This window comes from Spea bombifrons, chromosome 7, assembly GCF_027358695.1.
Source record: "Spea bombifrons isolate aSpeBom1 chromosome 7, aSpeBom1.2.pri, whole genome shotgun sequence".
Classification (NCBI taxonomy): domain Eukaryota; kingdom Metazoa; phylum Chordata; class Amphibia; order Anura; family Pelobatidae; genus Spea; species Spea bombifrons.
Window position 1 is genome coordinate 37,145,710 of NC_071093.1, and position 16,861 is coordinate 37,162,570.

Consider the following 16,861-nt stretch of genomic DNA (forward strand, 5'->3'; position numbering starts at 1 on the left):
GTGCAAAAGTACACAATGCTGCTTGTCTCATGGGCCTTATGATTCTTTGAAATGAATTGGTGGACTTGCAGCAGCATGGCCAGAAAAAATTCTAGGTGATAAATATTGGGAATTTCCAGCTCACTAAAAGTAATATTTGTCTCTCAACTTATCCAGCTAAGGGTTTAAGTTTTCCACATCCATACATAACAGATTTTACTAGACACCTTGTTGTTGACCATTGCAGAATATACAGTGGGGGGAAGATGGATGTATTTTACCTACACTTAAAAGACCTCAGCGTCCTCATAACGTGATTGTGAACGGGTATTAGCGGATTGGGAAAAAAAACAAAAAAAACAATGGGAGATGTCTGAGCCAGCGTAAATAGTGATGACTGGAGAAGGGTAGAAATACATTGCAGTCAACTGTCTTAATACATGTTTCTAAATCTAAAAAGTCCAAATTAGTGTTCGAACTTTTATGTGTAAAACTTAGGTTATAAGGATTAAAATTCAATTACTGTATAAACCGACATAAATCAGCAAGGGTACCATGCAGTTTTGGAGATGCTCTGACCCAGTCATCTAGCCATCACAATTTGGCCCTAGTCGAAGCTGCCCAGATTCTTACGCATTTTTCTTGCTTCTAACACATCAAATTTGGGGACCAAAGGTCCCCCATGAATTTGCAAAGGGGCAATTCACAAAAAATTAAAGGGAGCTCTCACATGTATTAAAGTGCATATGATGGCTTTTATCATAAAAAGATCTTGCAACAAAAGGAACATTTTCATCAAATAGGAATAGATTTCTTGTCTGTAAAACGCAACGTTTAGTCATTTTATGCGTTTACAATTTTGGTGAGACGCTGAAAATAGCTTGTACATAGTCCATACAAAACATGGATTCTCTTTATTTCATTTTTTTTTTTTGCAACTTCAGTGTTGGCATATATGAAATAGAAATAATTTATCCAGATGCTTCTTTTATACCCATCAGACCGAAGCCTGGAAGTAATCCATCAGCACTACAAGACAAGAAAAACAATTAAATGTTAGAGCTCAGTAGGAAATAGAGTAGGTTCAAAAACATCAGCGCAATTCTTTTTCTTAAAGCAGTTAAGAAGCTACTGCTGTTTTATATTAGGCACTAACACATATTATGCATAATCATTTTAGAATGTTATAGTCTTGTTACGTAGTTAATTGTAAAAAGAGGGAGGTAGATCTGCCACTTTAGGTGTGATCTGAATGGAAATCTGTAAAGTAATGTGCACAGATCTGGAGATCCCATCACCAGTAGGGTCTTGATGTGCTAAGGGGGAGTTCAGATGAGAGCTGCTAAAGAAAGACAAAGGAATCTCTATCTGCATCGCTTCGAGCAGAGAAAGACTAGATGTATTGGAAACATTTAAATACATAAAAAGATAGAATAGGAGTAGGAGGGAAAATTATTTGAAAGGACAAAAAATGTTAGAGGAAGAGGTTGCAATCTAGAAGGTCAGATGCTTAGATGTAGAGGAGTTTCCTCTTATCCATAAATGCTACACAGTCCATAAAAGCATTGTCTGCACTGCAAAATAATCCGAAGGTATACAGTAGAGCGTAAGGAACTTGGGAAGCGAGGAACGGATGAGTACCAGAAGTATGTGTATCCTTTATAACCTGCACTCTGAGTCAGTAGAGGGTGTGCTGGGGAAAAACAGTTTCAAAAAAGCCTTTTGTTTAAGATTAATGTACATAGATAAAGACTGCCATTACGTTCAGTTTCTTACAGTAACAGGGGTCAATGGCAAGAGGATATGACTTTGTTAAGTAACTAGTTGTAATTAAGTTGCTTACCTGTTTTTACCAGGGAAAAGAATGAGGCACATTGTATTTCTTTCAAGGCATTCATAAAGTTGATTAATTTTCCTGTCCACGCTTCTAATGGCAGCCGTCAGATCTCTGAGATCATGTTCCTGTAAAACACAATAAGGTGCTTACTGGTCACCAAGTACATACTAAATACTGACTGTTGAGCTGGGGGGTTCCCTTCATAGTAAGTATGCCTTTTCTCCACTTCTGGATTTGTTCTAGCTCTTTCCTTATACAAAATCAGCAATTCTGGTATACTGAGCTAAAAATAGCACAACCACCATATGAATAAATTGACTGTTCCTACTGATCATTCTACTTCTTCCACTGCCATCAAAATTAAATTGCACTTAATCTAATGCAACGTATTACCTAAAGTTACTTTAGTTAAAGCATGAGAAACAATCTGTGTTTATGCTTTTATTTAACAATCCCTCCTGATCACCCACATGAAACCTGGTCCACACTGGATCACAATGAGGTTTCTCCAACCAGTATAGCACACTATTAACTGGATGTTTTCAACCAGTCACAAGCTAAATGATGTCAGGTTTTCAATGGATTGCAATATTCAAGATTCATATTTATTACCTGTGGCAGCACTGCTTCATTCAAAGGCTGTTTTGGTGGAACAGAATTTATAGATGACTTTAACCATCGATGCAAATGACTGGCGGTCACTGCTTTACAGGTTCTTAAATTAGTTTGTGCTCGGATATGTTCAGCTGCAAGAAGGGCACTCGGAAAACTCTGGAATTCTTGATAGATTTGTGACAAAAACAGGTGTAAGTGTTGATCTTTCAATACTTTGTCTAATCTTGGCAGATATTTAGATATCAGAAGTGGTCGTCCACATTTCCTCAACAAAGTACTCCTACTACTGACTTTCAGAAAGTAGCACATATTTGCCATCAAAGTAGCCCCTGGATCCAAATTAATTACCCCACAACATACATGCTCTGTATGTAATACGGATTGTGGAAAGGCTGATGGTGGAAGGCTAAACAGTATATATAAAAACTTGTCTTGTAGCTGGTTTTAGGCTAAATGAATATCACATCAGGACATGGAAATGCATTATTGGGGGTTCAAATTCAAAGCTTGGCAAAGTAAATATATTCAGCTTCCAGGAATTGTTCTACTTTAGCTTTAAGAGACATCAGTAAGTAGTTCTGGGACATGTGAAATTCCACCTTACTTCTAGCTATTATGTTCTCTATATTCTAAGGGTGACCAAAGTCACGTGGATAGGGTCATCTCCTCACTAGTTAATTTACATAAAAGTAAAATAAGGGTTACCTACTTAAATAACAGTATCGAGCATGTTTGCGGTTGCTGCGATTTCTTGGTAGTAAAATAGATTTTATGTCTTTTTTTTCATATCAAAATTTTATTTAATTTTCCATACATAAAAAAACATTTTAACAATAAACAGTAAAACATAGGATAAATACAAAAATAAAAAAAAAAAAAAAAAAAGAAAAAAAAAAAAAAAAAAAAAAACAAGACAAAACAAGACAAAACTTCGGGATGCAACAGATATGGGGACGCATTATATCTCCTATTGCACAGTTTCCAGGAGCTGTATTCGTTTCTCCCATTTTATATTCTTATTTAAGCTATAGCCAACTGATTTTGTTATGCCCAATTCCATTTTACAGTGGTATAATGAACGTAATCTAATCTCTGGCCACTGGGGAACTTTATTAGTTTTCCAATATTTAGCTATAAGTGTCTTAGTGGACAGAAGTATGTGAATTATTAAATATAGATCTGTCTTTGCGCCTAACGGGCAATCCAGATGTAAAAGGGCGCAATCTGGGGTAAAGGGCAGCTTAATTCCAGTCATCCCCTCAATATGGTCAAAAACACTTCTCCAGAGGTCTTTTATTTGGGGACAAGACCACCAGGTGTGTATATAATCCCCAATATTGGATCCGCATCTCCAACATGTTGCTTCTGTTTTTCCATACATTTTTGCTAACTTAGTAGGAACATAATACCATCTATAACCAACCTTATAGAAGTTTTCCCTAATATTCAGACAACGTATAGCTTTATTGACCCGCCGTAGCGAGTCTAACCAAGATTCCCAAGGTATAGTCCTCCTTAAGTCCCTTTCCCATAATTTAATTGCCGAGATCTGCGTGTAATTTTGGTGGGATCTAATAAGGGTTAAACATCTCGAAATCATACCTTTAGTGTTCCTCATACTGTACAATTTTTTAAGTTGTTCTAAATCTTCTCCTTTATAGAGTAGGTTACATTTTGAGATAAAACCCTTTATTCTTAAATATGAAAATATCTCTTTGGGAGGTATAGAAAATTCCTCCTGTATCTGAAAAAAAGATTTAAGTTCATTATCTCGGCATAGGTCTTGGACAGTATGGATACCTGCTTGTTTCCATAGATTTAAGTTTAAATTATCTATATTGCCTGAAATTACATCTAAGGGAAGAAAATTCCCTATCGTATTATGTAGGCCTAGTTTTTTTTTTGTCCTATCCCATACTTCTAGTATGCTTTCTAGAACCAGAGATCTCTTCACCCAAATTTTTTCTTTGCTACTAGATCTTATAATCCATGGTAGGGATGCAATATCTCTCTGACCTATCATTTTCCCTTCAATTTGATACCATATTTCATCTCTGGCTTCTTTTATCTGTGAGGACATTACATGGGCTATCATACATGCATCATGATATTCCACAATATTTGGAATTCCGAGTCCTCCTTCTCTGGTTTTCTTAGAAAGGAGTTTTAGACTTATTCTAGGTTTTTTATTTAGCCAGATGAACTTATTAAAAGCTGTCTGAATCATACGTAACCAAAATTTAGGGACTTGAACTGGTAACATCTGAAATAAATATGTCCATTTAGGAAGGATATATGATTTAATAGTATTTATTCTACCGATCCAGGAAATTTCTTTCCTTTTCCAGTCTTTTAAGGTTTTATTTGTGGATCTTAATAACGGTAGAAAATTAGTCTCTATTGTCCTTATCGGATCCTTAGAAATCTTAATCCCTAGATACTCTATATTATCTTTAGCCCAGATAAAATCGAAGTTAGATTTTATAAATCTTAATTCTTCCTCTCTTAAATTATTTGCCATGATAACAGTTTTATTAACGTTAAGTTTGTAATTAGAATATTTGGAGTAAATTTCAATTAGAATATTTGGAGTAAATTTCAATTATTCGCATTAATTCAGGTAAGGATGTTCTGGTCTGGTCAAGTCTTCACAATCAAGAGTCTTCCGTGTGACCGATCTCTGGACCTATTTAACGCAGCAATTTAGGTTAACTCTTTATAAATTGCATTTCACCAATTCAACCAACTACACTCACCCAAATCTTTTTTAGTGTCAAACAAATGACAAGCTGTCCCTTTATAGGGGTCAAAGTTTCGTTGTGCTGGCCAGTTTGTTAGCTGTGTTTGGTTAAATGTAGTCAGGCTTAAATATTTCTGGTGCTGATGGCAGAAACTAAGTTATTTTGATGCCCAGGTTCATACCGTTCCGCCACAGAACGGTATAAACATCTGAACAATAAAAAAAATATTGATGGCACAAATCGATTTACTATATGAAAGTAAATATTATATTATATACACACACTTGCCAACAATTTCCCTCTATTTATAGACTATATCGTATATGTGGCGGACCTTGTCAGCCATACATTTATGATTTGATTTAAGTAAAAAAGAACCCCTGTTAGATTTGGCAAGTAGATTTGTTTCCCACATGCATAGCACTGGATGGAGCAACAACTCCTGTTTCCCAGGCTGCTAAAGCTCAGTGATTATATCCAGACCTTTAAATGACTTCCCATGAATGACCTACCTTGATAAAGCAGCCATCAACATAAGTTTCATTGAAACCTTCCAGCGCCAACCGGGCCGCCTCCAGGACAGAGAACTTTATGCAGACAAAGGGCTGTACAGAACAACATACATCGAAATAAATAAGATGAGCAGATTTTTTTTTTATGTCTTTAGGGAGACCATACCAGCAAGGACATACATAAATTTCATATTGCTGACCAGCACATGCAAGATGAATTTATACATCCTTGAAAAATGGTTGATGTGGTCACTTATTTATGCTTACTACAATAGAAATAAACAATTCAGAAATTATTCTATAAAGTCAATTTGCTAGCAGACAGCGAGGTTCTTGAGAACTCTTGAGCATGTTTTTTTTTTTTTAGTCCCAGGAAGATACTCACCTGATAAGTCTCTGATAAAATGCTAATGGAAAGGATGGGCCCACAGGTCTGGAATGCCCTCTTTACAGATTTTAAGCAAATGTCTTTCTTAAATGGACCAGCAAACACAGTCATCATCTCCTCAAACTTACATTTTACCTTGAAACATAGAAACAAAAAAAGGTTTTATGCAAAACATACACATATTGTTTGATCAGATATTGCATATATACCGCTTCCAAAAAAATTCACAATTGGGACACCTGACCATTATACCGACAGGGACTTTTATGACATTGCATTGTCAATGCATAGACATTAATATGTAGTTGGTCCCCCCTTTGCTGCTGGTGGCCGGATACGCGTGACCTACCCTTGGCGTGCCACTGCTTGTATCCAGCTAGCAGCATTTGCCAGATTTCCCAAATGACCAGTCTGGGTGTCCTACAGAGTGAAGCATTCAGAAGTGCCCTGTGGGCTACCAGAAGTTCACAGCTTTCATAGTGCTGCGCGTCTAGTAAATAGAACACAGTCTTCTGCAACAGGCTTATTAGCATGACTGCCGACACTACAAATCTCAGTTACCTTTGCGATCATATCATTTGCTGTACAGTTGCTGTATATGTCCTTGGGACAGAACTCTATTACACTGATTGGAGACACAGGGGCCAATTTACAAGCTTCCTGAAGTACCTGGAATGCACAAAAAGCAGTAAAGTATTCACAGCTTAAAACAACAGTAAAAACTCATAACATCTGTTAATACACATTGGTGTGTATATCTACTAATAACATTAAATGCATGTCTGGTCCCAAAATGCTTCCCACATTACTCTTGGAAATGATGAACTTTCCAGCACTTTGATACATTTGATAAATGTGTGGTTTCTTCAAGTTATCCATTTTACATTTGCACTGGGTGGTTCTCAAGATTTTTTCCCATAATGCTCTGAAAAACAATCAGGACTAGGGCTGCAACTAACGATTATTTTAATAATCGATTAATCGGCCGATTATTTTTTCGATTAATCGATTAATCGGATAAAAAAAAAATATGCAAATTTTTCGTTTATTTAAAAGAATTTAATGAACTGGATGTTAAAAAACAACTTAAAATTTACATTAACATTCTTATTTTGTTATGATGTAATAAAAAACAATATTTTCAAAGTACAAGAACCCAAACACAATATTTATGAAACAAAATAACCCCAAACATTCTGAAAAGAGGTGGACTATTACTGTTCAAGAAACTTTGCCCCAGCACTTTGCACTTTGCACCCAGCACTTTGCACCCAGCATTCAGCACTTTGCACCAGCACTTTGCACTTTGCACCCAGCCCTGGCACTTTGCACCCAGCACTTTGCACCCAGCCCTGGCACTTTGCACCCAGCACTGGCACTTTGCACCCAGCACTTTGCACTGTGCCCCTGCACCCAGTCTCTAACTCTGCCCTGCACCCAGCCCTGCCCCCACATTCTGCCCTGCCCCCACACTCACACTCTGCCCTGCACCCACTCTGCCCTGCACCCACACTCACACCCTGCCCTGCATCCCCACCCCCACTCTGCCCTGCACCCAGTCTCCCACTCTGCTCTGCACCCACACTCACACCCTGCATCCCCACCCCCACTCTGCCCTGCACCCAGTCTCCTGCCCTGCACCCCCCACCCCCACTCTGCCCTGCACCCCCACCCCCACTCTGCCCTGCACCCCCACCCCCACTCTGCCCTGCACCCACACTCACGAACCGCTCTGTGCGAATGGAGCCACTCGCACAGAGCGAACCGCTCTGTGCGAATGGAGCCACTCGCACAGAGCGAACCGCTCTGTGCGAATGGAGCCACTCGCACAGAGCGAACCGCTCTGTGCGAATGGAGCCACTCGCACAGAGCGAACCGCTCTGTGCGAATGGAGCCACTCGCACAGAGCGAACCGCTCTGTGCGAATGGAGCCACTCGCACAGAGCGAACCGCTCTGTGCGAGTGGAGCCACTCGCACAGAGCGAACCGCTCTGTGCGAGTGGCTCCATTCGCACAGAGCGATTCGCTCTGTGCGATCCGTGCACATAGACATGAAGAATACTTACCTCCGGAACGCGTCACATCCGTCACGTAGCTAAAAGAAGGCGGAGACTGCAGAGCGTGTAGCAGAAGCGGGGAACGCTCGCGGAGGTAAGTAAAAGGAGCCGAGTGCTCCAACAACGAATTGATCACTCGATTAATCGATAACGGAAATCGTTATCGATGATTTCCGTTATCGATTATTATCGATTTTATCGATTCGTTGTTTCAGCTCTAATCAGGACCCTGACAGACGAGGCTTCACCTCCATCACCGGAACAATCTACAGTCTATAACGATGAAGTAATGGCATGTATGTTTAAACGAAGTTGAGAACTAGCAATGAGTGCCTATGATTAAGCTCTAGGTGTAGCGAACCATGCGAGGTGATACACTCAGCTCCTTCCAGCTACAGAGCTGTCTAACCAACAGTAGGTTCCTCCTGAATTATTTCCTGAGTTTCAGTGGAGAAAACCATAGTCCCTATTCCATCTCACCTCTTTATCTGAAGTACATGGAATATACTCCAATTGTTTTGAATGGTCACGTTTCTCCAGGTTATTCATTCTGGTGAGATAGATGATCATCGGGCCAGTCACACGTGATGATGGTACTAATCTTTAAAAAATAAATAATTTTTATCATCATCATTATGGTTGTACAATGTGAGTAGATTTTGTTTCCTTGACTATAGAACATAAAATATTTGAATATATGAAAAATGTCCATGGGAAGAAAAAAAACATGACTACCGTCAAGAAGAGAGGAACTTCAACACAAAAAGTTAAAATTTTACATATATCTTACTACAATTTGGGCGTAGTAGTAGGATAACATTAACACGTGTGCCCCCCCCATTCCCATGTAATATGTTACCTGTTGTTCTCTGCTAAATGTTCCGTTTGTTTTATGTCCGTGTTCAGTGGATAGGTGACCCCATTTTGGTGCAAAACAGGTTTATTCTCTTGTGCTTTGAAGGAGCCACTGGTATTATTCACATTTCTAAAAATGTCATCTAGACTAAGTTGGGCAACCTAGAATGTCACAAAAACACTATATAAGAAATAGACACCCGACCTTCAGGCTCACTACAATAAAAAAGCAACACAATAATTATGAACCATATCATAACCATAACCATTGATCTGTTCAGATAAACAGCATTTTGCGCACACACTGAACATGGACTTGGTCCTCCCAAAAGTTGCAAACCCTTTAACTAGCTTTTAAATAATATTTTTTTACTCCAGTTTTATAGCAATTATTATAATGATAGCAGTTTACGATAACATGGAATTACAACAGTACTAGTGCCCTCATCCACAACTTTTCCCTTCCTACGCAGTGTTATGGAAGCTGTCGGTAGTTAAGAACAAATGATATCACTAACCTTCTTCGGCCCATGCAGAATAAAGTATCGAGCCAAATCCAACGCAGCCTTCGCATCCTCACATGGATTGTGACCAATGACATCTTCACGCTGAATCTCTCTCCTACAACATAAATGATTACATAGGGTCACTTACAGTATCAAGCAAACCATTTCAATATAAAGGCATTATAAACCCATTTGAATCTAGTGATATATTAATCTGCACAAGCAGATGATTTTTAGACATACCAAAGCAGAGAAAAATGCCAATCAGCCTCCCAGCAGAAGTGGTAGAGGCTAAGCCAGTGGGTTAATTTGGGCATAAAGCAATCAGGAATCTAAGACTAGACTAAGGGCTGATTACGGTCTTAGTTTTTACATTAGCAAAATGGGCAGACAAGATGGGCCAGATGGTTCTTATCCACCATGACACTATGAGTTCTACTCATGCAAATGCCTAAGCCAAACAATACCGCAGCCATGGGTGGACAATGCTTAGTACTCAAAAGACTGCATTAAATCTACAGAACGCGAATACACATCACATAAAAGACAACTAACCCCAAGATTTTTTTCTGATCCATGACATAGCTGCTGTTATACTGTGAATGATTATGCACGACTATTTAAAACTATGATCCAGGGTTAACAATTAGAAAAATAAAAATGCTTCTGTGTATTTAAAACATAAACATGGCTATCAATGCGCAATTACAGTCCATGCGCTGCCTAGTTTTTGATATACAACAAAAAGAGAGGCGCAACCTAAAAAGTTAGATAGGACTCGCTAAACTTGCAGTACTGACCTAGTGGCGGGCTAAGCAATAGATTGCCATATAATGTGACAGAATCGCCAATATTTAGGCCTCAGACGGACCCAACAATAGAGTTATACACTACTAACGGATGTATAGATGCTATTTTCTCAGTGTCCGTAACATACAGAATGTATACAATACTCTAACATACCCTAGGACTGCTTGAGCCAAGAACTTCAATCTAAATTTTCTTTTAAATTCTCCAATGAAAAGCAGTGCTGTATCAATCACATTTGTGTGAATCATCTAAAAAAATAAAGTAATAAATTAATTTTATTTTTTCAACTTGCCTTTTTATTAACAAGGATAGACATTAAAATGTTTTCCCTGCTCCAGCTGCTTTGGTTTAATGGTACAATCGCCATTGGGGAATGCAGCACTGGGAACGCACAAACACATCACACGCACACGTATGCAGGTGCACAGCAGACTCAGCATACTGCCAGACGACGTACAGATGCCACAGTTCTTTTTCAAGTGAAAAAAGACTATCAAAGCCAACACTGCCTTTTCTCTGTATTTTTAACTCTATTTTCAAGTGTGTGTTTTCTCGGGTTAATCTCCCGTTATGTAAACTATTCTTATATTGCATCTTACATATATAAGAATTCTAAGAAGACATTTTTATTGTTTTAGGTCTTGAAGATCAGTCATGGGTCACCTGAAAGCAAGGCACAGCATAAGGAGTTAAAGTTATTCAGATTTGTAGCAGTCAACTGTGACAACAGTAATGGAAATCCATGTTTGCTTTTAGGGCTCCAACAACTAATCGATTTAAAAAATAAATAAATAAATAAATAAAAAAAAACCGATAACAATAAATAATGAAAACAGTCAAAAATTTGTTGAATTAGTCTTACTAAAAGACCAATATCCAGATCCCCGCAGCGCTGCAGGGGACCAGGATCCTCCTCTCTGGCAGCCAGTGGAAGTCTGTGCGATGCTATGACGGATTCTATGATGGAGCGCTGGCGCAACATGACCTTCTGGTGCTCCGTCATAGAAGCCCCATCAGACGTCTACTGGCTGCTCCCACTAGACACCGGGGAGTCTGGAGCATGGTGGGCAAGTCTGGGGATGCACTGGTAAGACTAGGGGGGGGGACAGAGTTGCAAATAGGGTTCTTGTACCTAAAATATAGCTTTTTCATTATGTCAGTAAAATAAAAAGGCGATTAGAAAAATGCCATTGTGATAAAGGAATAAAAGTGTGTGCACAATGACACATGTTAATGTAAATTTTAAGTTTTGTATTCTGTCTGTTTTTAACACCCAGTTTGTTCATTAAATTATTTTACATATTAAAATGACTAACCTGCAGAGCTTTGAGGTCATTGTTTAATGAATGACCCACTAAAACAGCATCGGGGGGAAGAAAGGTTTTCAGCTTGTACTGGACATCTTTGAGTTTAGTTTTCACTGGGAGAAGAAGCTTCTCTGTAATACCGGAGTACCTTGTGGTGCAAATAACAAGAATAAAAAAACAACACAGAACAGGGCACGCTCTGAATAGGAAACAAAACACTAAGAATTAGCAACAAAAATATAAGGAAGCTGACACTGGTGCAACTAAGCAGCAAGAAGGAGGCTAAGCGGAGTCATATGATCTTCACTGCACCCTCACCAACCGGAGATGCTGCTGGAATTGCGCTCAAAAACAGACCTCTGAAGACCGATATGTCAGCTTGAGTGCAGAAAATTCATCAAATTGCTTTAAGGGAAGGATACATACAATTCCCTGCCATGAATCGAGCACTACTGGAACAGTCGTTGTAGAGGGTTAGGTCAAATTTTAACACCCACCCCAATTGTGTTTGCAACCATGTCACCTAAGTGTGCAGGCTCAGGAACACTACAGATTCAAATACATGTATTTATTTTATATTGTTAGAATATTTTGAAAGACTTAAGCTAATATATCTACTCTGTTTTTGCTTAACAAGCAGCTTAGAAATGTATATCCAACTGGGCACAATGCTCTCCAGAAATTATGTCCCAATAAATGTTAGATATTGTGGCTGCATGCATCATTACACTTTCTTTGCAAAAATCTTTTTAGAATTTTATACCAATAGAACACCTTGAAGAGAGGAAAAAACCATTGTATTATCACAGGTCTCTTCTGGCTACCTTTATATGTATCCCAGGTGCACTGAGCTTTGAAAACAGAGTGTGGAAAGGAACATGAATTACCTGGTCACGTAATTCCTGATTACATTGTCTGGCTTCACCAGCTCATCCATGATGCACTGACCAGCGGCATTCACCAGTGAGATGCGAGTGAGTTCATATCCTTCATCTGTTAAGCACTGTAAAAAGTAGCAAATGGAATTTAACTATGCACCACTAAGTGTTAAAAGAAAATCCCCCAAAACAATAGGGGACATGTATAAAATAAAAAAATAAAAAAGTATCCGAGGGAGAGGCAGCATTTAAAGAAAAAAAAATGTTCTGCAGCAGCACAATGACCGCTCTCGCTGAATAAAGTGAATAAAGGCGATCAATGTGTCTATTTTAGAATTCAATATAAAATGATGATGTCAAATAAGTTGGATTGAAGCGCATTTCCAAATGCTCACCATTTCACAGTCCAAACCAAAAAGAGGGCTGCTGTCAGTTACTTCTCCTGTGCAGCCAGATTCAACAAAGTGGGCTGTACTTGGACATCCTATGTATAAATAAATAAAAAGAGATAAGTGTAACCAAATCTGTACATAATTAAGATATTTTTTTTTCTTGTATTGTAAACATGTCATCATAAAACGTTAAAAACTAACCTACTAAAGGGTAATCATTTTTCTTCAGCTCCTTTGGAGAAAGCAGATACCTCGTGAGCCCATTCTTCTTATTTCCATATTTTTGGATAATGGGATTCAATAAAAAATCGTTTTTAGTTGGAGCATCAATGACCCCTGGTTGATGTACAGGACCTAGAAGAAGCGTAAAGTGTTAAGATGAAATAAGAGAATAATTTACTAAGCAATTGTACTACTTTTTTTCTGGGAAGCCTGAGGTGCCGTGCTGCTCTGTGGGGTGCTCTGAGTGCTCAGTTAAGAGACGCGGCAGAGGCCTGATCCTCCGTTTATCCAAAGGGATATGCCCTGTCTTCCTTCCCTCCCCAGCCAGAAGGCCTGCAGGAGGGCCGGGTCTTCTTGGTCCCCCACCTAACACAAGGAGTGGAACCACTGTAACTGTAAAGGAAGAGGTAGGGAGCCAACCGGCATCCACCATCTCTCCCACCGAAAAAGATGGAGTCCAGCTTCACTGAGGCGCAGTGCTCAAATCCAAACCCGTCAAAAATCAGTTTCCGTGTCCATTTCCGCACTCAGTTCAGCCGTGGTATCAAAGTAAAAATCACACAAGTCTATTTACAAAAAAAGTCACGTCGCACGTGCACGAAAACAAGGGCAGTTTGTGAGGTTTAATGAAAAGAATATACAGTGATTTAGCTTTGGCTGGATTAAAAAAGTCTTTATACTTCAAGCCCGTAAGGGTCAAGGCGTAATGGAGTGCTGCGTAACTAGGCATGGTGCTCTCCCTGAACTTATTTGCTCCTCAACAACAGTGGTGCAGTTCTGTGAGTGCGCCCGGGACTACTTTCGGGGGTCGAAAAAGACACCTCAGGCTTCTTAAAAATACTGTGAAAAATCTAAATTAAAAGAGACAGAATAGTCTATACCATATGTATACAAGGTAGGGAGGTCCTAACTTCAGCTCTCGTTACTCTTAGGTAAGATGTTCACGGGAATGAAGGGAAATGTCATTCAGGAACGATGGTGACAATGAATACATGATGTGGCTGAAAGGGTCTTAAATAATAAGTAAACCCATTCCAACCCAAGGACTGACCTATGTGAACTGAGTGAGCGCAGAGGGGATGAACAAAGTCGTTTGGGATGGAATCTGATTGCAGGTAAGGTTTAACCGAAAACTATCCAGTCTTTATCTAAAAGTCAGTTATTACATATTCTTGCATAAAAAAAGAAGAGTAAAACAATCAAGAGGGTGGAGTTATACAATTTTTTGTTACTATTCATCCAAAAATATGTACCTTCTGTGTTTTTATGGTGATCGTCTATAATTTTTGTCTTTCTGTTAGCGATGCCAGACTGGTCTATCCCAACCAAAGACGCAATAAAATCAGTAGGTGGAGACGGCAAGGAAAACCTCTGTCAAGACAATACAATGCGTTAATAAATGGAATAAAAAATGCTGCTATTTAACTCTGTTAACGAATACTTTTTGCAACTAAATGCAGCATAAGAAACGTAATTTTGATTATTGCTGAATGCCCAAATCCCATTCAGAAAAAAATCTTTGCTTTTACGCGATTAAACATTAAGAAGATAGAATGACAGAACAAAATTACAGATCTGCGAAGGTTATTTGCGTAACACACCAGAGAGTTTAGCTAATGTATTGGCTAAATGCAACAGAAGCTTTAAAGTGTATTTCGCATTCAATTGGAACTTAAGAGGTTAATGTCAAGGATGGTCAGGCCCCCATAATGTAGGCAAGCACTTAGTACATTGCACCCCATTGAGAGGAGAGCTAAAGTTTAAGACAAAAATCTAAGCCTTAAATTACACCAATAATTTCAAAATTCTAACACCATCATTAAATATATTTATCATCATGTAAACCGAATGTTCAAACGTAGTAATCTGAGACAGGGCTCAAGTGTAAACTACCTGACAGATGTGCGACATAACATTTTTTATACTTACATGTTTAAAAAGTCTCCTGAGGTAGCGAAAGTGCAAGTAAAATGTATAAAAATGAAGCTGACTGAGGTCCTGTAATATTATGACAACAACTCCATGGAGACGCTTCTGGTGATGAACATGACACCAGCTGCAACAAAAAAAAAAAGAAATTGAGGAATTCTAGAAGACCTTTTGGAGGAAAAGCTTCTGACCTCCAGAGACCTGCCATTTAAAGAGATTAAGGTTTGGGGTACCTTGGCTGAGATACGTTGTGATCCTTGCCCAGACAGGCATATTTCAGGAGCTTGTGAATTTGTCTGTGTTGGATTTCACAATCGTTGTGGAATAATGCAGGGGATAACCTTGGAATCTTCTGTGGGGGAAACAAAAAACAAAAAAAACGTACAAATAAATACATGACAGGCGCTGATCTACCTCCTGAACTTCATATTTCATCAAAACATAGCAATCCAAAAACCTAATGCTTTACCCAAACTCGCTCTTTATTACAGCACAACAGTCAAAAGTGGTTAAAACTATTCTGTTTTCTCAGGATAGCTTGTAATCCAATGACACAACAGGGGAGAAAGACAAGTTAAAGGCATTGTTGTCATAGCAACAACTAAAGAACTTAGAATATTGTGTGTGTTTCCGGGCTCTTAATACTCAAGCCTGTGACCTGATGTTAACACATAGAAAGCATACCTTGGTCTTATGCACATTGGAACCATTCATGTTTTGTCTGTAGTCAGATTCCATACATGTTTTTTTGGAATTTCTGTCAGTTACATGATTATCTCTTGATCTTTTGCGGTCTTTTGCAGTCCCATCTTCAGCCATTTTCATAACTATGTGCGCAGAAAGAGCAAGAAAAGTTGAATCGTTATAAATGACACAACATCATATATAAATTCCTATATATTTGTGTTGAAAATGATCTTCAGGGATATCCACCCAATATCCACCCAACAAATTCACCCAAGGGAGGATCCAGACTCACGCTAACACACACCCAGATCCAGACACTAACAAACACTTCCAGACATACAACAATAACACAAATGCACACACCTAGACAAACATACCCAGATACTTAAACACAACCAGACACAATACGCAACCAGACACGCACAGCTCACATCCTCTGAAGCCTCAGGCCTTCTTTGATGCAGCTCAGCTGTCACGCTGCCGCACTACGTCCGTGGAGTCATGCAATGTGACATCGCGCTACCATTCTCAACCCCCCTGCTCTTTGAAACTAGGGATATAATGATGTGAAAGCACTTGCACTAACAGTCACTCACAGACATTGAACACTAACACACATGCACAAACCCAGACACCCACACAAACAAACATGTTCACACACTTAAATACCCATACACACACCAAAAGACACACACGTACCCAAAGACACATGTTCAAACTAACACACCCAGGCACCCAAACAAACATACCCAAACAAAGACATGTTCACACACAACATCCCAAAGACGAACACACTAAGGTACCCAGAGACACATGTTCATAAACTAACACACACCCCCATCCATCCATCCATCCATTCATTCATTCATTCATTCTCAAGACACAAATGATGTACCCAAAGACACATTATAACATGCCCCACACACAGACCATGCAGTAGTACACCCAGGCACAGATACCATGCTTTAATATACACGCTTACACACATGGACACATAAACATACCCAGACACGCACAGCTCACTCACCGTTACCCCCACCTTGGATCTGCCAATGCCTTACACACGCTTACAGTAAAAACACCGGTTCTAGCGATGATCGATTACTTCTCCTGCCTAAGGCAGTCCATGCTTGGTGGAAGACTATA

At 39.1% G+C, this 16,861-nt stretch overlaps 1 protein-coding gene across 1 annotated transcript; it reads right to left on the minus strand.

Moving 5' to 3' along the window:
* Nucleotides 1–837: 837 nt before the first annotated feature.
* Nucleotides 838–16,861, minus strand: LOC128502237 (RNA exonuclease 5-like). Its single transcript, XM_053471994.1, has 21 exons — nucleotides 16,787–16,861; nucleotides 15,713–15,855; nucleotides 15,262–15,380; nucleotides 15,029–15,155; nucleotides 14,353–14,470; nucleotides 13,079–13,231; nucleotides 12,881–12,969; nucleotides 12,495–12,610; nucleotides 11,617–11,755; nucleotides 10,454–10,548; nucleotides 9,503–9,605; nucleotides 8,989–9,146; nucleotides 8,610–8,730; nucleotides 6,634–6,741; nucleotides 6,070–6,207; nucleotides 5,685–5,777; nucleotides 4,034–4,175; nucleotides 3,141–3,206; nucleotides 2,429–2,595; nucleotides 1,823–1,941; nucleotides 838–1,008 (listed from the first exon to the last, which is right to left on the minus strand). The coding sequence occupies exons 2-21, from the start codon at nucleotides 15,851–15,853 to the stop codon at nucleotides 951–953; spliced, it is 2,370 nt and encodes a 789-aa protein (XP_053327969.1). The 5' UTR covers nucleotides 15,854–15,855; nucleotides 16,787–16,861; the 3' UTR covers nucleotides 838–950.